Below are 17,896 nucleotides of genomic sequence, written 5' to 3'. Positions count from 1 at the left end.
TCAGCACTATAGGTATCAAACAGGCTAAGAAATTCTCCTCTCTGATTAGTGAAGGTCAGCCTCTGTTGATTCTCCATGTAAAATTAATTTGAAGTTTTCATATGAGATACACTGACTTTGCTCATAAATATGTTTTAAGAGGACAGGCAAGGCAAAACATATTAAGAGCCCCTCTGGTATACTGTTGTTAGTAATGCAGAAATAAATAAGAATACAAAAAACATTAAATGCAAAGTTAAATACAATACAAACTTTATTAAAAATAGGTTGCAAGTGAAATACAGTAGAAATGGGAAACTACAGCAGTTTTGATGTTTTTTTTCAAATAATGCACAGACAAATATGAAAAGCACTTTTACACATATTCACACTTGACCTGAATGCCCAATAGCGGCCAAATCCACTCAACTGAAGGTTATAGGTACTTTTTTGCTAAGCCTTTTTCAGAGTCTAGCAGCAACAGTAATTCAGCCACAGCATAAGTTTTTTTCTTCAAGAAAAATGTGTCACTGTAAGGCTGCTAGTGTTCTCAAGATAAATTGGGAGAGGCTTGCTTTTGCTGATGAACAGACATAGCAAGCATGCAGATCCTTCATTAACACTTTGAACCAGTTTAATCTTCTACTTCATATTCAACAGGTGAAACGGTAAAAGCACACTTTCAAATAAGAAACCCGAAATACGTAAAAAATATTTACACTCCAATTTTCATTAACTTGCATTTATTTATCATACAACTCTTATTAAAAGTGATTTCTTTCCTAAGGCAGTGAAAGTCTACCCCTTTGTATTTGGAAGTGTGCACAAATCCCTAAATATATATTTATAAGAGAACAATATGATACAGGGAAAAAAAATCATCTAAAGCCAGTAAAGGGCTTTGTCAAATAGAAAATTTGTTTGGAATCACAATATATATTGTCTTAACATCACACAATGAGAAAGACTCTGATGAGGTCCTTATTCCCAACATCATCAGCCACATAAGCATAGCTGAGGAAATAGTGGGAGGAAAAAGATTAACAATTAAAAATTAAATAAGGCTATAACAGTGTGAAAAAATAGCTTGAACTGCCAAAAAGGCTTTCAGTACAACCATAATAGGATGTCAGTAAAGCCAGCTAGACGGAATGGGAGCTCGCTAGCACTGCTCCTCAGCATGAGCAGGGATGGTTCCTTGCTAGCACACCAGCTCTGTTAATGACCTTATGAACATTCCCACTTCCAGAATGCAGTACTGTATTTGATGCTTTGCTCTTCAGTCTTCTTCTTTAATATGCCAGTTGATATCTCCATAGAAAAAAAATCTATTGCTGAACTGATAATAACAGACTTATCAATGCTGTTCCAGGCCTAATTGCCCAATAACTTCTAAAATGAATTTCTCAGAAAACATACCCACGTGTTCTGCTCACCTTCTGTAATCCTTGCCTTTAACACACTAGTAACATTTTGGTCCTAGCTGATGAAGGGCCACTAAGTGTAGCCTACTATCTATTGCTTATGTAATTTTTAGTGAAACAGTTATCCAAAGGTTGTTATCTTCAAATTATTTCAAAGTCTGAAGCACATATAATGGGGATACAACAACGTAGACTTTTCCATAACTACAGATAAAATCTTAGGCATCCATTTTAGACCCAACAAATACATAGGAATAGAGACATTTTTATTCCGAGATTCTATCTAGAGAATGCGTGTTATGCCAGTACTAAGTAATGGTAAGATCTGTATTGATATGCTGATTCTTCTATGAACACCATACAGTATGTCACACTTGCATATGAAACCTTATTTAAGGTGGCCCAGACATTGGCTTCTTGTCAAACAACCTAAAATACTAATTTCTAGTGCACAGTTTAGTTTAGGCAGTTCAAGCTATTCTCACTCTCTCTGCTCAGCAGCTAAAACAAAAGTGTGTCTGTAAAACACCAGGAAACAGAACTTATCTTTGACAAGTGCTACTTGGTCTGGTGCAAAAGAACTTTACCCCCAAAACAGAAAAAAAGTTACCTTCACGTGATTCGCATCTTTAAAAATTTACAGTGCTTTCATTGTATAAACCACAAGCTCCTGGCAAAGTAATCGGTTTTCTTGCTATTGCAACATCTCTAAGTCTTAATTAACAGTCTTAGATATAGAGGAATCAAAGTCACTCCTTTCAGAAAACATTCATTTTCTGTTCATACTTAGTAGTGTGCCCCCAATCTCAATCCCTCAATTTGGAGACCATCCATTACATCTCATAAGGTGCTTTAATCTTATTTTGTGTTCAACTCATTTTCCAGTTCCATTAGTTTCCTAGAAGCTTTTACTTTATTGGATACATCCTGACCCTGTGAAAAAAGTCGCTGGCGTTCCCTGAACGTCAGGTTTTCTGGTGCTCCAGGTAAATCTGCATCTTGACTGCAAAGGAAACAAAAAATATTTTTTATAATTCTCATCTATAAGATCCTTAAACATAATCATTCTTGATGACACATAATTACAGTTTCTTTGACTACAGCAAAGCAGTCTCCACTGTGTTCTGAAAGGTTTTGTTTCTCACACATACCTTTAACTCTGACATTGTGCTATCACTTGAGAGAAATTCATAACTTGACCATTTATTCCGTGTCAAAATAAATGGAAATGCTTGCCAATTTCAACATGAACGGCAGGTTATAAACCAAGGCTCTGCCTGTTTTAGCACAGCATTACTGCTTTGGCTAAACTAAAGCAGTTTTCTGTGGTGGCACATTTCTAAGAAATAGCACTGGAAGTGCTTTTCTTGTTCTTTTCTTGTCCCATCATCAATATGCTACATGGTAAAGCCTGTATGAGATGTATACACAGCTTAAATCTTTAATGCTTATTACAGGTTTTGTAAGAATCCCACAGCGGAGGTACTGTTCAGATTTATAAATACACCTAAACCAGGTGAAGTTGCTCATTTACAGCGATCATTTTGTTTACTTGTAGTGCCAAAACTCGTTGCTATTCAGCAGTGCTTCAGATCATCTAAGGGCTTGTGGAGAGAACTTAATTGTGTTTTATAGTAACCCATAACAGAGCCAACAGCAGAACTCTGGAGTAGCCCCCAGAGATACAACGACGACAACAGAAAATACTGCAGAAGCTAGCCAAGTTAGTTGTATAGAAGTCAATGGACTCCTGTATATCACCTTTTAGATCTCTTGTCTCTTGGATCCCGATAAACGTCCCCAGCAGCTGCTCCTGTAGATCCAGTGTATGAATTTATTCCTTATGCAAAAGAAAGAACTAAGTTTAAGGACAGCAGCAACAACACAGAAGTTTTATACTGTATTCCTTCAAAAAGGTGCAGTGCTTCTTTCAAGAAACAATTCAAATGAGAATCATAAATAATCAGAGGTCATGTGACCTCTAGCATATTTAATCCCAGTACTATTAAATTCAAACCCTCTTCAAATGGGCTATTTTTTTAATTCCTAATTTTGAGTCAAAACCCATTTTGTTTAGATTGTCCAGCACATGCCAAATCACAGTCTTCTAGAAGCTGTTCAAGAAGATCAACAGAAAGAGCAACACTCTTCATTATCCTGTGACAAACTTCACAGGAAGTAAGTTAGCTGTAGCTCTTTCTGAGGCTAAAAGTAAGCAAAGATTAGTATATACCATCTTTGCAATTCAGCAGATTCAAAATTTTAGTCCCTGTTAAGTCTGATACACAAACTGTATCACTGAGAAGATGGGCCTCCCTCCCGCCTCTGAATTTAAATTTCAAGTCCTGCAGCACTGCACCTTTAAGTTGATATAACACACAGGTTTTACACATTATATTAATTCCTTGTAAAGGCCACAAGACAAAACCTTTTATTTCCAATCAAAAGTTTAATAATTTAATTTACATTTAAGACCATATTCTCTTAATAACTGTCATGAAAAGAGTAAAAAGAAGTGTAGCACACTACTCAGATTTGTCTTCAGACAGTTCTGATCTTAATATTGTTCATGTTATGTCTTGTGAACCTTCTTTGGTACAAAAGGAGATGTTTGCTTCTTCCACTGGTACATCTAACTTCTCAGAAATATTCAGTAATTCTGAGTGAGGCTAGAACACATAAGCCAATTTAGCTAATGTGTTGTAGGCCAAATTTTTTCCACCAAAAATTTGCAGCAAACCAAATCATACTAGGTATGCCAGGCATATAAAGATTTTTTTTCCTCTTAGTTGTGAGTCTTACATTCCTGTAAGTACTGCCTTCCCTACTTTGAAAAGCTTGTGGCTGGATCCACAAGGTTTCATTTGCATTTGGATAGTGGTTTTCATTTGGGTGTTGACTTTTTCCTTAGTGAGTTGACAGACCCAATGGTCCTTAAAGACCCAGTGGAAGAAAGCACGAGAGCAAAATTTGCAGAAGCATGGTTCACTAGAGTTAACACTCAGAACAGGAAAGAGCTGTAAAGGACAGGAATGTAACAGAGTCAGCGAGATGGGAGATGGTCAAACTGCACAGTGAATTCTGCATTTTGTGCAAACGGCTTTGTACGTTACGCAGGCAGTCTTCAGAGAAGCTTGAGCAATCAAGTGAAGTTAACCTGTTCTCATGGCTATTTTAAAAATTATGAAATAAGAGTATTCAGAATTAGTTGTATGGCTTATGAATTAGGCTATTAAAGGCGAAGCATCATACTACAATATTCCTTAATTGTTACCAAAACCCTAACCAAATCTTTGTAAATTGTCCTTTCGATTGTTTTCCACGAAAAACAAATGTGCACAAACAATACCACTGAACATTTCACTTTCCTGAGATTCATTTTTCAATTAATATTAACAGAAAGCAGGATTAGAAATGCAATTATATACTAAATAGCATTCTGGGTTGTGGATGATGGGAGGCAGGGAGATTGGTGGTGACAACTAGTGACTGATGGTTCTAGGGTTGCCTAACTGATTACATGTACAGCCTTCTAAGTGCCAGCTAGGGAAGGGATGCAACAGCTTTTGCAAGCCTACATGCTGTGATGGAAGGCACATTTTACTTTTTATTACAGTCAATTTTAAATAAGAATTCCAAGAAAATCCTTTGAACGAAAAAAAATTAAGTACAGACATAAAGTACCCATGTTTCATGTCAGAAGCCTGCCCTTTCAGAATATTCTTAATTCTTTGTGATATCTGGTGTTCAAAAGCTGAAGTTCTTCTGGTACAAAATTGGCTGTGGGTTTATCAGTGATTTCTGGTGCACGGTAGTAGGCATTATGATAGTACACAGCAGGTAGAGTCCAGAATTATACTCCAGTCTAATGAAATCACACTGAAAAGCTAAAACCTTCCCTCACTTTCCCTTAAGATTCAGAACCTATTACAGAGCCAGAGAGGAGTGACAGTGGGTTTGAAAAGAGAGGCTATTATCACAGAGACAACTAGGTCCTGAGATCTCATAGGCCACACCAGCATAAATTACCAGGCTTCCCCTGACTTTACAGGAGAATCACTGTAGATACTTTTTTTTATGCAACTTGGGTGTTGTGCTGACCACAAACAGTGGATCATCAGCTGCACCAGTGGGACAGTAATTATAACTGAGCTAAACTGTCCCTTCAGTAATATTAAAAACTACACAATACAGTGCAGAGCTTCTCTTCAGCACTGGAAGCAGTTCAATGGTAGCAGAAGCTAATCTGCCCTGCAAAGGAAAGGATGCTAATTTTCATTGCTGGAAAATGATGACTTGAGCCTCAACTGAACAGGATGTGGACAAGCAGTTCAGTGGCTTTGTATATATCCTAAATCAGATTCACATATTATTGCAGCTGGATTAGAAGTGCTTCTAATAGATGGAACTTATCTGGAGGCTCATATCCTCCCAATGCCCAGGGCACACTGCTGAATAAAGCAAGCGAGTGATTTTCCCAATTTGTTAGGTGGCCAAAAAAGTGATGAGGGATGTAACACACTACAGGATCCCATCTGTGCCACTGAGACTTGAGTCCAGCAAACAAGTTGATCATTCAGCTAGAAGCCAGCATAAACACCTTCCCTTGGGATCTCAGGTGACTTGCTACCTTTCTCAATTTAAAAGGATGAATTGATCACATAGAGTTGGTTGTCAGGCACTTGTTAACTGCCAGTGTAAGTAAAAAGAATAAACTAGGAGAATGTCATGGCCACCACCTTCAAAAGAACATAGAAGAAAACAAATGTAGAAGTACCAGCAGATGCTGCTGTTTAAAGACAAAGTATTATATCAATAAAGTGCAATCTTATCAGAGTGAGACATACTCAAATAGTCAAGTATACAAGATTACTCCTATACAGCATCAGTTTAAAAAAAATCCCCAGACTTTGGACTGAATTAGCTTTGAATTCAAGAGTATAGTTCAACTAGTACTCTGCAGGTAAAATATGGTGCTGAAGTTACTGGCAGCTAGAACTCTAACTGAAATTAAACTTCATTATGGTTAGCTTGGAGTTATACAACAACAACAAGATGAGGGGTCAAAGAAACATAGAGGTATAGAAGGGAAGGAGGAAAACAAACAGTACTAAGATGAAATTTAGATTTTTGTCTCTCTGCAAGGAAACTGCACTGTACAAACCAGAAATTCAGGAATGGTGCCTAATACATGAAACTAACTGCAAGACCTGTATTTCTCTTGGTGCTTGTGTATTCAAGATCTACATCTACAAATACAATTTTTAAAGCCATTTGCACACACTATTAAAAGAGAGAGAACCCTGGTACCAACAACAAAGCAGAAGATAAGATCTGTCCATGAACCCTTTAGGAGAGATTTCCTGTGTTCAAGAAAGGTGCACTTCCAGATGCTCTGAGTAAACAGCAGTCAGTCATACAAAACAAATCACTTAGAGATACAGAGTGAAAGCCAAAACCAACAGTACTTCAAACTGATTGAGTAGCAGTTAAAATCATTTCTGATTCATACATGAAAGATGGAATTTTTGCTTTTGAAAAGTTTGGGTAAAGAGCAAGAAAATTTGAGAGATCAAAATAATTAAAAATTGAAGGATTCATATTAATATCAAGATTTAAGTTAGATCACCAGAGTGAAAATAGTGATTAAGGGAGGGGGAAATCACAAAATAAGTGATTAAATCTAGAGCCCTGGAGTTGAAAATACAAGGACAGCTTTGAAGAGATGATTTATTTCATTGTTTCTACCTTTAGAGCTGCTGGCATGGATGAAACTTGGTTTGTTTGATGGGGGCGGGGGCTGGCTTTTTTTGACAGTAGTACTGTTGGCATTGACAGAAGATGACTGGAATGAGTTGGAAAGAAAGATGCCATCTGAAACTGGGCGAGGCTGGCGGGAGGGCTGCTGTGGCTTAAGGGTGGCAGGAGGAAAGTCACCATAGGATTTTCTTGTGCTGGAGTACTTATCCTGACCTGCTAGATTGGAATCCTCCTCCTCATCATCATCATCATTGTAAGCAACAAACTTGGCAGTATAAATCGTGTCAGGGGAGAGGACCTGTGTTTTGAGGTAAGAGGTGTTTCGCTGAGGTGGGGGAGGAGGAGCGTTAGATGAAGGGGTTGGGGATGGGAGTTCATATTCCCGTGGAAGCGGAGGTCTGTACAGACCAGGCTCGTCAGGTTCCAGCAATCTTCGCTCAGCTTCATCGTGCTGCCTGCGCCTTTCAGCCTCTAAGCGACTGTAATACTCCTCTTCCTGGCGCCTCTGAAAGCCCAGAGGAAACAGAAACAGGGGTCAGACATTTCAATCCACGAGATTTAAGCTTTCTATCACTTAGCTACAAACATCCTCCGTCAATCTTTTTTGTCTCCTTTTCTGGCTATAAGCAGGGCATCTATATGGACTCATACAGAGAATATTTACTACTAAGAGTGAATGATTTTCGTGGGTACACTGGTGTTTGGCCAGTGGTCAAACTGTCACATTTGCAAAAAACCAGCAGCCATCCAGTAACACAGTGTAGCTGTTATTTACAGATTTACCACTGCCTGTGGTCACTAAAGCAACTGCCTGTGTAAACTAAGGGCATTCCAACATTTATTACTCAAACTGTAACTACAGTTAATAAGGTGCAGATTTACTAAAGTTGTAGAGAATCTGTGGGAGAGGAATATAACTAAAATTAACTACCGCCTTAAAAAAGGAACTTTGTGATTTTGTTTCATGCTTATACAATGTAAATTAGTCAACAGAGCCTTGGAATAGATGACTCCTAACCAAGTTTCTAGTATAAACACCAGGAAAACTACTTTCACACAAAAAAATTATTACGAAGAATTTTTCCAAAACAGGCATCAAACAAATACTGTTAAAGACATTTAAAACAGAAACGATGGTAATGATATCTACATGAGGTTACTGACCATTGAAAAGGTCATTAAATACCTTCTGTGTATTCTTCCGCTTAAAAAGACTGTTCTGTTTTTAAACTAAATAACATTTAATTCTGTTCAGCTCTTGTCTCAGACACATTGTAAATTAATACAAGGGTTTATTCAGTAGTTCGATAACAAATGAGGTGTATTTGGGAACTGTATGTACATTACAAAACCCTTTGCGTTTAAGCATAGAATAATTTCTGCTGAGAATATATGGCATCTGAAATAACCATAACTTCTGGTTTTAATCCACATGTTTAAAGAAATCCACCTCAATGTTTATCTGTCCAATACTGAGTCAGTTATCCTGAAAAAATAATAAATAGCTCTGATCTTGTTCATCTGTGGCAAAGACATGAAACTCATCTCCTTGTACTACTCTCTAAAACCATTTTACTGATGGTACTGAGTTCTGAGTTGGTAGAAGTATCTTAGTCAACATCTGCCAGTGAAAACTCTTTCAAGTGTGATCCAAATGTCATTTGGCTGCATCGTTTTCAGAAGTTAAGAAAGCCATAGTTAGTTGTTTTCTCTTGGTTGCATTTTTTTAAGGTGTCTACAGTCTACTTCTAAAACCTTTCCGCACTCCAGATACACCTTCCTCACTTCTCTCTTATTACCACCTCTTCCACTCATCCAACCATACTGTTTATGGAAACAATTTAACAAAGCCTGAAAAATAAATGAACAAAGTTAATGCATCTAAAGTTTGGGGGCTTTTTAAACGTATTTGCTCATTCTTCCAAGATGAACAACTTTAAAAGCCAGCCTTCTTTCTCAAGTCAGTGTTACTAACAGGCAAACTGAACAGAAGTAACTGCTTTCTCTAGGAACAAAAAGGTCTTAAGAAACATGCTGAGTCAAATAAGTTGCTTTGTCTTCTAGTTTGATCAGTTAAGCTTCTCATATTTATGTATAATGTTTCGCAGAACCTACAGCCCTGAATTTTTATAATTTGACTGCATACTTATCTGCTAAAATTATTTACTTGCTTTCTAGAAACCACTTCCCTCCAAACAGTCCAAACATAAAAAGCAATATGGAATATTCATCACTACTCCATCGCATTTCATGCTTCTCTCTGTATCTATATTAAAAAATACTACAGAAATATGTAAGTGTCATCTACTGGGACATAGGAAAACCCAATAGCACTAACTGAGCCATGATAATAAAAAAGGTATGCAATTTATGATGGGAGCTGAAGGGAAACAGGAAGTACCTGATTTCTTCCGTAATTTTCAGAAAGGCTCTGAAGTTAAGAGCCTCACCCCTGCTAAGAACTGTCAGGCACTAAGCCTGCAGTACTATTTCTGCAATACCAGTCAACTCCAGCCAGCAGGAATGGGCTGTTTCTTTAATTCCTTTTTGGTTTGGATAGACAAGTTGAAGCCTTGGGCCATGATCCCTATCACCAGGGCTACTGTGTTTAAACCCTGCTGAACCAAGACTGAGCTGGTACTGGGCAGGCTGAAGAGGAAAGGCCTGCAAGAACCCCTGTGGCACTCAGAAGACCACAACCTTTTCTTCAGCCTCTCTCCTGGTCCGCTCCTCCTCTTGCTGTCTGCGCTCTTCTTCCTGCCTGGCCCGGTCTTCTGCTTCTCGTTTCCGCATTTCTTCCAATTGTTGCTGCCGTCTGCGTTCTTCATCCTGTAACTAACAGAGACACAATTTTAATTGGTCACTCACATGGGCAAGATGGGTCAAAAAGGTAACTAAAAATGTAACTAAATACTGGCATCTAAAAATAACTCATTCAGCAGAAAATGCTATGCTACATATCCATCAATACAATTTCCAGTCATTACAAGTATGTTTTGTTACATTGTTGCCTAAAATCCCCAAGGAAAGAAAAAGCAAAAGAGAGGCACACAGAACTACATACATAAAATCACAAATTTCACAGGGAGACATTTTTAGCAGTCATGTATGAACCCCCAGTAAAAGACTGATGTGACTCATGCTCCAAAGAGCTTCAACAACCATAGTCTCATAGGTACAGTAAAATGAAATTAAATACTTGGAACCAAAAGTCCACAGCTCCAGCAGTCAATTGTTTTTTTTAATTCTGGATTAGAATTCAAGCACCGGAAAATCATGACTCATTAGTCAAAGGGTCAATCCATTTAAAGTAACAGGCTCATTCAGCAAGTCTGCAAATAGTCTCAGGAAATAAAATCTCCCACTATATCTGCAGCAGATGGGTTTTGGAAAAAGCAGAGAGTGAAGGAAAGAAAACCTTTGACTACTGGGATGAAACAGCTCACAAGAACAACTCATGTCTAACAGACAATACTGGTTTATATATGTTTGTGATGCTGCACAGATAGGAAAACTGAGCACTATCCAAACTTTGCATGATTCTTTAAAGCTAGCAGTATATAAGTCCTTGATGGACAGGAATATTCACTAGCACAGTAATACAAGTAGAAATTAACTAGACTACATGCTGTGTTATTTCTTACTGTTGCATATGTTTTAAAGTAATTTTTTTTCCCCTCCACACAGTTTTTTTTAAAAATCCTTATTAGTATAAATCAACAAATGATTTGATCTTGCTATAAACTGCATGTAACAGGGATACTTTTCTACTCCTGGATTTTATGTTACAATCCAAATTCACTTATAGAAAAAGACCCTTAAGACACAAAGCAGTACAAGAGAGAAAGAGAAATTAAATCTTAATAGACTTTGTGAGGACAACCTTCATGCAAGTATCTTCCTCCCCAATTAATTAATAAAAAAGTATAAACAGTTTGGCTAATTTTCTTCCAATTATTTCTCCCCATTGTTCATTTTAATTTGATGAATGTATTTTAGAGGATGCTACTTCCAAGTAAATTCCCCTTATTTAGGGCTAAAACTTTGTCATTCCTAACTGAAAACAACAAAGATAAAGATCAAACTCAGTTTGCACTGCAGAGCAGGGAACAGAGTAGTTAACCAACTCCCTGCTTGGATTAAGACTTCTTGTCTTAGTTATTAGAAAAACATTATTTTAACAAAGGAGATAATATTGCTGTCAAAAGGAAATACAGCTAGAAATTCACAAGAGTTTATACAAGAGAAGTCATTTCCTCCTAATAATGAAAAAAAAAAAAAAGGAAAAAAAAAAAGGGAAGCAAAAACTGCACAGTGAGAAAATACAGGAAAATTCCTGTCCCAACTATATTAGAAAAACACCCTGAACATGGCAGTTATTGCTCCCAGGTTATGGTATGGATGCCTTACTGCTTAGCAGCAAATATTCCTATTCAAAAGCACTTAAATGGTAAAGAATTTCCAACTAAATTGTAGAGAAAGTTAGGACTGGTTTGTTTAATTGTCTTCTGACCATAACTAAAGAAAGAAGGCAAAAGTTACCAAGCTGCCCGCCTGGTAATTGTTGTTAACATGGGAATTGTAAGAATTGTGAAGACAACTGTATTCAGGTCAGAGGCTATTCTAGACATAATATACCTATAGGAAAATGGCTAAAAATTGTATGGAAGGCAGAAATGAGAATACAGAAACTATTAAGAGATGACATTTCATTTCCTGATGATCACTAACTAGTTTCTATTTTGGAGCATTCCCAGACCAAGGCAAGGAGTGGTAGGATGATGAGATATGCCAGAGCACTTGCAGGCATGTGTCTGTAATTCTGTGTGTTCAACAGTACCCAGTTCTAACTTCACCCCAAATTTTCAAGATGCAAAGGAAAATCAGCTTTGCTTCTCACTTCTAGTGAGAGGGCTGTAAGATTCCCAGGTTGAGTATTTTGATTGGATGCTTCTCTATCCAAATCAGTTTCTCTCTTGTTTAAAAGTCATGTTTTCACCTCATTTTCTGTACTTCCACTATCTCCTCCAAAGCCATGTGCTTATATTTTAACAGGGAAGAACAACTAATTTGTACAGCCAGAGTGATGGAGAAGAGCATTCTCCCAGCTGTAACCGAGCAAAGCAGCTGAGCACAAAGCACCAATTCTTCTCCCCTGCTTTGACCCAGCTCTACTGCAAAGTGCCAACCATTTGCTCAGTCACACAACTTTGTCTCCCTATTGCCAACATCACTCGCAGCACTACTCCTACACCTCGGAGGGCAGAGAAGTCCACCCTTCCTCCAAGCTACTGCTCCTGGTAAAGGGGTCAGTGGGCCGATCCTATCAGGAATGTTAAGATATCCACAGGCCTGGCAGGCCATTCTCAAATCCAGGAAGTCTCAAATTTCAAAAAACGTTAATTTCTCCAAGTACTGCTTATAACACTCTAAAAGATGTTCCAGGAGAACTTTAAATTTATACCTATTTATTTAACGACAGCTAAAAAGCTGTGTCAGATCTCATAGGTCCTGGGGAATTGAAAAAACAAACACTATCTAATACAAGCTGACAATTCTTGTATTAACTGTTCATCACCTTCCTTCAGCCTTGTAATTAGAAGAACAGCTATCAACCATGCTCACTCTAGACATACAAAATAAGCATCAAACAAGACAAAGTTTTGTTGTTGTTGGTTTTGGGGTTTTTTAAGAAACAAAGTAGCAATTACTTGGGTATATGAAGTATATACAATGCATTGTTTAGATGCATTTATGTCTCAAAAGTCATGTGAATAGGATAAAAATCATGAAATTATGAAAAAGTGGTATTTTCTGGGTGTAGTGTTCAATTATTTTAGTATTAGCTTGCTGCCTTTTTTTAAAGCTAATTTTATGAACATCATAAATCATTGACTGATTCAGGCCATGCATCCATCTAGCCCAGTATTTTTCTGTCTCTGACCAAGGCAAAAAGAGCTGCACTTGAGCCTGGCCTTTTCTTCTAGCATTCCCCTGGCATTTAGCACACTGCTAGAGATGTCAGCTGGTACAGCCTTGTCTAATCCTCTGAGCAGCTGTTTGCAGGCGTGATGTCTATGTATTTGTCTAATCCATTTTTCAAGCTGGTGATACCATCTGCCTTCATCAACCTCCTGTTGCTGAAAGATCCAGATGTTTGCTGTCTGCTTGGAAAAGCTTTCTATCTATTGAGCTGCAGCTCCAGGAATCAAGGTTTGAGCAAAAAAATACAGGTAGTAATTAGAAAACATTGATAAGATACTAAGTCTGAAAAATCCATGACTCCTGGCTTGTCCTTAAATTCAAGAAGGTGAAATGCTTCACCTGTTCCACTGCTGTAAACTGTTTAACACTCACGTAGCACACAGATACAAAACTGAGCACCTTAGATTTTATAAGAAGTATGCATTTTAGAAGGTGATTTTTTTTCATAAAGCAGTGCTGAATGTTCAAATCCATATTTTGAACCGACACATTGACAGTTTTTCCAAGCAGCACAAATTAAATTTTACTAACATCCCCTTTCTTTTAGAACTGGTACACTAATTACATAGAAATTGACTTTGAAGGGGATGTATTTTTGCTATGGAAGACTACAAAACTCCTGTTCCATGCCCAATGAGTGCAATAAAATACAAAATTAGCTGGAGTCATAGCAATTACTGTTCCAGTTTGAAAGCCTGTCATGTTTTAGATGCAAGAGAATAGTATTAATCAATTGAAACTGAAATTATATTGTAATTTAACGATTGCATGTTTATGCAACCAACTTGGAAATATCAGTTTGGAAGTGATTTCTGAGTTTACAATCCATTTTTATGTTAACCTGCCAAAACCAAACACCTGTAACACCTGCAAACAGCAGGGTGTCAGCATGTGCTGAAGAAGTATGCTGTATTATTAGGCTCTCAGTACAATTTCCCTTCAAACTGTAAAGGAAATGTTCTTAGAGCTCTTCTAAAACCTGCATGGGTGCAAAAGGGAAAGGAAGCAATCTTACCTCACAGCCTGTTCATTCAAAGTTATTAGTAAGATTTTGTAAACAAAATTGCACAAATCAGTAGATACAGTTTTTATGTTAGATCACTGCTGCAACAAACAAATCAAGTCTGCAAGCAAAACACAACATCTAAGAGGAAGGAAACACAGGGAAAGGAATCACCATATCTGAAAACATTCAAATGCATGCTTGCAGTTAACTGACTGCTTACAGTATCATAATGATCTCTGAACACCTAAAGGTGCCAGATCATCATCCAAAGCACATAGGGCGGTTATTAATAATAATAAGGAACTGAAATGGGAAAGAGATATTGAAGAGAAAGAAACAAACATACCAAATCTAGAACAGAGATTGCTGGCACAGCAGTCTGCTGCAGGTAGTAAGAAAGGGGAAAAAAAAGAAAGATGCACAGTGTAAATAAAGATAGGTTAGACATGTGTTATTTCAAAAGCATTTTCTTTTATTTGTTTAGTTGGCTGCTTTAGAATGAGGAACTGAATGGACATAAATGTGAAATACAGAAATTAAAACAAATAATCCAAAATATCCAAATAATCCACCTCAGTAGTTCCGCAAAGATGCTACTTAACTGCATCTCTAAAAGTGAAATGTAATCAAAATGAAAACATGAATTCAGTTCAATACAACTGTTATTTTTTAGTTTCAAAATGTTCCAAAAAGCTGGAAGAACTTCATGCACAAATAGTGTTTTAAAGCCAGCACTTGCAGAGAAGACTAATATTGTTATGCAATACAACTGGCTTTTTTTTTTCATTAACACGTGGCTTTCTTAGCCTCGCCACAGTAAAATTTCTAAGACACTGTTTGTTAAAATGGCAGTTACACATTAATTTTTTTTTATGCCCATAGGTAACTGTCTACTGTGCCACAAATTGCCTGTTAGCAATACTGGACTTTAGGGAAACCTGTTTGCTGAATACATATTTAGCTTTTTCTTTCTTCAATTTCCAAGTTTGAGGTATCTATTCTTTTACACAGTAATAAAGTTAGGCATAAGGGAAAAAAAAGGAAAGCAATGCAGACTGCAGCGAATATGAGAAGAGTAAGTTTAGGAAATGAAGCTGCCAAAACAATCGTGAACTCAAATCCCACTCAAGCCACCAGCTATTTCTGAATGTCAAAACAAGCATGTCCAAACATTTCTCAGGAATTAAATACTGCTTATCACAGAATTAAGTCAACTTTTCAAGACAAACACATAGAAGACACTGAACATATTACAGAGCTAGCTTTTAAGCCTGGAAAAGCATAGCTATTGGTATGTAATTTTGGAATCCATGCTGTTATTCAGGAAAGAACAGATTTTCCTATAGACACTTTTTTCAATAACAGTAGATTTACCAGAGTCTTGGGAGACAACAGCCACCAGCAAGAATGGTTAAAAATTTCACCGAACCAACTGTTCAGTTGTATTATCTTATTACAAATATTATGAGCTTTCACAGAACTGAAGCTAAGGTAAGCAAACCTCAGATGCTGATTAAACTGGACACCATGAAAAATCCAGGCCTCAGATTAGGAGGAGCTGGAGCTCTAGACAGGGTGTATTAGCTATTACACCACCCAATACCACACAGCTCAAGCAATGCTCCCTCCACTGCTGCGGTCAGCACTGAGGGGTGTTAAAGGCAGAGGTAGCAGCTGTATCAGACCAGCAAGTTGGAATGTCTGTTCAGCTCACTACTCCCTGGAAACAGTATGCATTCAGTGTCTGTGTTCATGACCCAAGACTATAAATAAAAACTTTTAGAGGTAAATACACTGGGGAGGAGAGGGAGAAATCACACTATTTTTATTCCTGATTCTCCTACAAACTTTCATAATTTCTAATGTTTTTGCTTACCTTTCTCCAAGCAAATTTTTAACATATTTTACCTTCTAACCATACTCGAGGTACATGGCAAAAAACCTTTATCCAAAGGAAACTTTTCTCTCCCCAAAACCAGAAAAATAAATTCAATTGCTAAAATTGAATTCTATAAAAGGTAGCTTCAATATTTTCACAATACATTACTTAACTGATGAAACCACTCTAAGTTACTAATTTTAAAATTCAAGCCATTTAAGAAAGTCTCATCCTCCTTTACTGTCTAGGAACATCAAAACACTCAAAGCACGAAAACCCACCAAGCTAGAAATTTACAGTATTTTTTTCTAGAAAGTATTTTACCCTTGCTCTTCTTTCTGCCTCCAGTCGCTGCATGATGAGCATAGTATCCACCTCATCATCCTCTTCTTCATCATCATCCTCATCCTTTTGTTTTGATTCTTGCAGTCGCTTTTGGAACTGCCACTCAAGCATGAGTTTGCGGAGGCGGTCGTTTTCTTCTGCTGTACGATCAGGTTTGTTCTGAAGGTCCTGAATCTCTTTACTCAGCATGTCCACGATGTGCATCTGTTGCTGCTTTTCCAGCTTCTCCTTCGCATCCCGTTTCCATGGATCTGGAGAGAGGCTATCACCAGAGGACAGTTCTTCCTTGCTGATGGTAATGTACTGCAGGTCTCTCCGCTCAATAGTCCGCGGCTGCTGCTGGGGCTGCAGCTCTCGAATAACTGTTTCTTGAGGCCTCTGTAAAGTTGAGGGCTTTTCTGATTTCACTTGTTGAAGGGAGACGGGAGGAACTACAGGCTGAGCAGGAATTAGTGGCTGAGAACGCATTTGGCCCAGTTTTCTCTCCTGCTCACGACGTTTCCTTTCTCGTTCTTCTTCCAAACGTGCCTTTTCCTTTTCATACCACCTCTGATGCTCTTCTCTTTTTTTACGCTCAGCAGCAGCTACCTGGGAGGAGGCTTGTGCTCCTATCTGATTTGGAGGAGGAGGTGGAGGCAGAGGCAAATCCATTTGTAGTTCATCAAATTCAGCAGCATAATGCACTGGAGGAGGTGGCGGTGGAGGGGGAAGATCTGTTCTGATGGGCTGGGAAATGGCCACTGGAGTCGGCTGGCTAGTGGCTGGAGTTTTCCAACGGCCAGGTCCACTTTTAGTTAAACAAGAACCAGGCGACACTGGTTTGGAGGAATGGTTCAGGTGTTCCTGGCTAGATGTGCTGGAATCCACAGATGAATTCATCCACTGATCGCTGTCTGACTTCCGATCAATGTACTCCACATCCTTGCGTATGACAACTTCCAAACGATTCCTCTCTGGCTGGAAAACTTTGTCTCTGAGCTCTTCCTGAGAACGAGCTACACGCTGAAAAATATTAAACAAGTCATGTGTATCACAGTCCATCCACATTAAAACATATTTGAAAATGGCTTACAAAAACACATTCTTATTACTGAAGGTAATTACTTTTAACAAATTTCAGCATTTCCATACCCAGTAGGTTTCCCAAAACCAACAATAAAATATTTTTCTCAGTCTTCTTAACTCATTCAAGCAATGGAAGACTTAGTAAGCTCCTGGGAACTACCTGGTAACTGGACTGGGAGGAATGATGAATGCAAAATGTTGTTTAAGCTGAAAACCTCCCCAGCTTGCACAGTTTCTCAGGACTATCCCTGACAGCCCCTCCCCCTTGTGTGAGTATGAGAGTTCTGGTAGCTCTGAGCAGTGACTCAGTCATACCAGCTCTGCCATTCAGACTTCAACTGGCTTCACTGAACATTTTTCCTATTGGGAAAGCAAACACAAAGGCTGCAGACAGAGAGAGAGAAGAATGCCTCTGCCTACCCTCCTCCATTAGCAGGAGAGATGCCCTGAAGG

The 17,896-nt window shown here is 38.1% G+C and overlaps 1 protein-coding gene across 22 annotated transcripts in view; it reads right to left on the bottom strand.

Annotated features, from left to right (window-relative positions):
- Nucleotides 1-235: 235 nt before the first annotated feature.
- AFDN (afadin, adherens junction formation factor) overlaps nt 236-17,896 on the bottom strand; it is a 115,668-nt gene continuing 98,007 nt past the window's right edge. For 6 of the 22 annotated variants that reach the window (XM_071430882.1, XM_071430941.1, XM_071430890.1 and 3 more), the window contains 6 exons: nt 16,358-17,380; nt 14,501-14,536; nt 9,864-9,998; nt 7,152-7,668; nt 3,165-3,243; nt 236-2,406 (listed from right to left, as the gene is read on the bottom strand). In XM_071430882.1, the coding sequence (XP_071286983.1) occupies nt 2,262-2,406; nt 3,165-3,243; nt 7,152-7,668; nt 9,864-9,998; nt 14,501-14,536; nt 16,358-17,380 (1,935 nt within the window). In that variant the 3' untranslated portion in view covers nt 236-2,261. The remainder of the gene's footprint in view (nt 2,407-3,164; nt 3,244-7,151; nt 7,669-9,863; nt 9,999-14,500; nt 14,537-16,357; nt 17,381-17,896) is intronic. The other 16 variants (XM_071431020.1, XM_071430978.1, XM_071431013.1 and 13 more) reach the window with 8 other exon arrangements.

Source organism: Agelaius tricolor, unplaced genomic scaffold (assembly GCF_023055355.1).
Source record: "Agelaius tricolor isolate 1412-34295 unplaced genomic scaffold, bAgeTri1.0.p SCAF_1, whole genome shotgun sequence".
Lineage (NCBI taxonomy): Eukaryota > Metazoa > Chordata > Aves > Passeriformes > Icteridae > Agelaius > Agelaius tricolor.
This window is presented reverse-complemented; position numbering and strand designations above follow the sequence as displayed.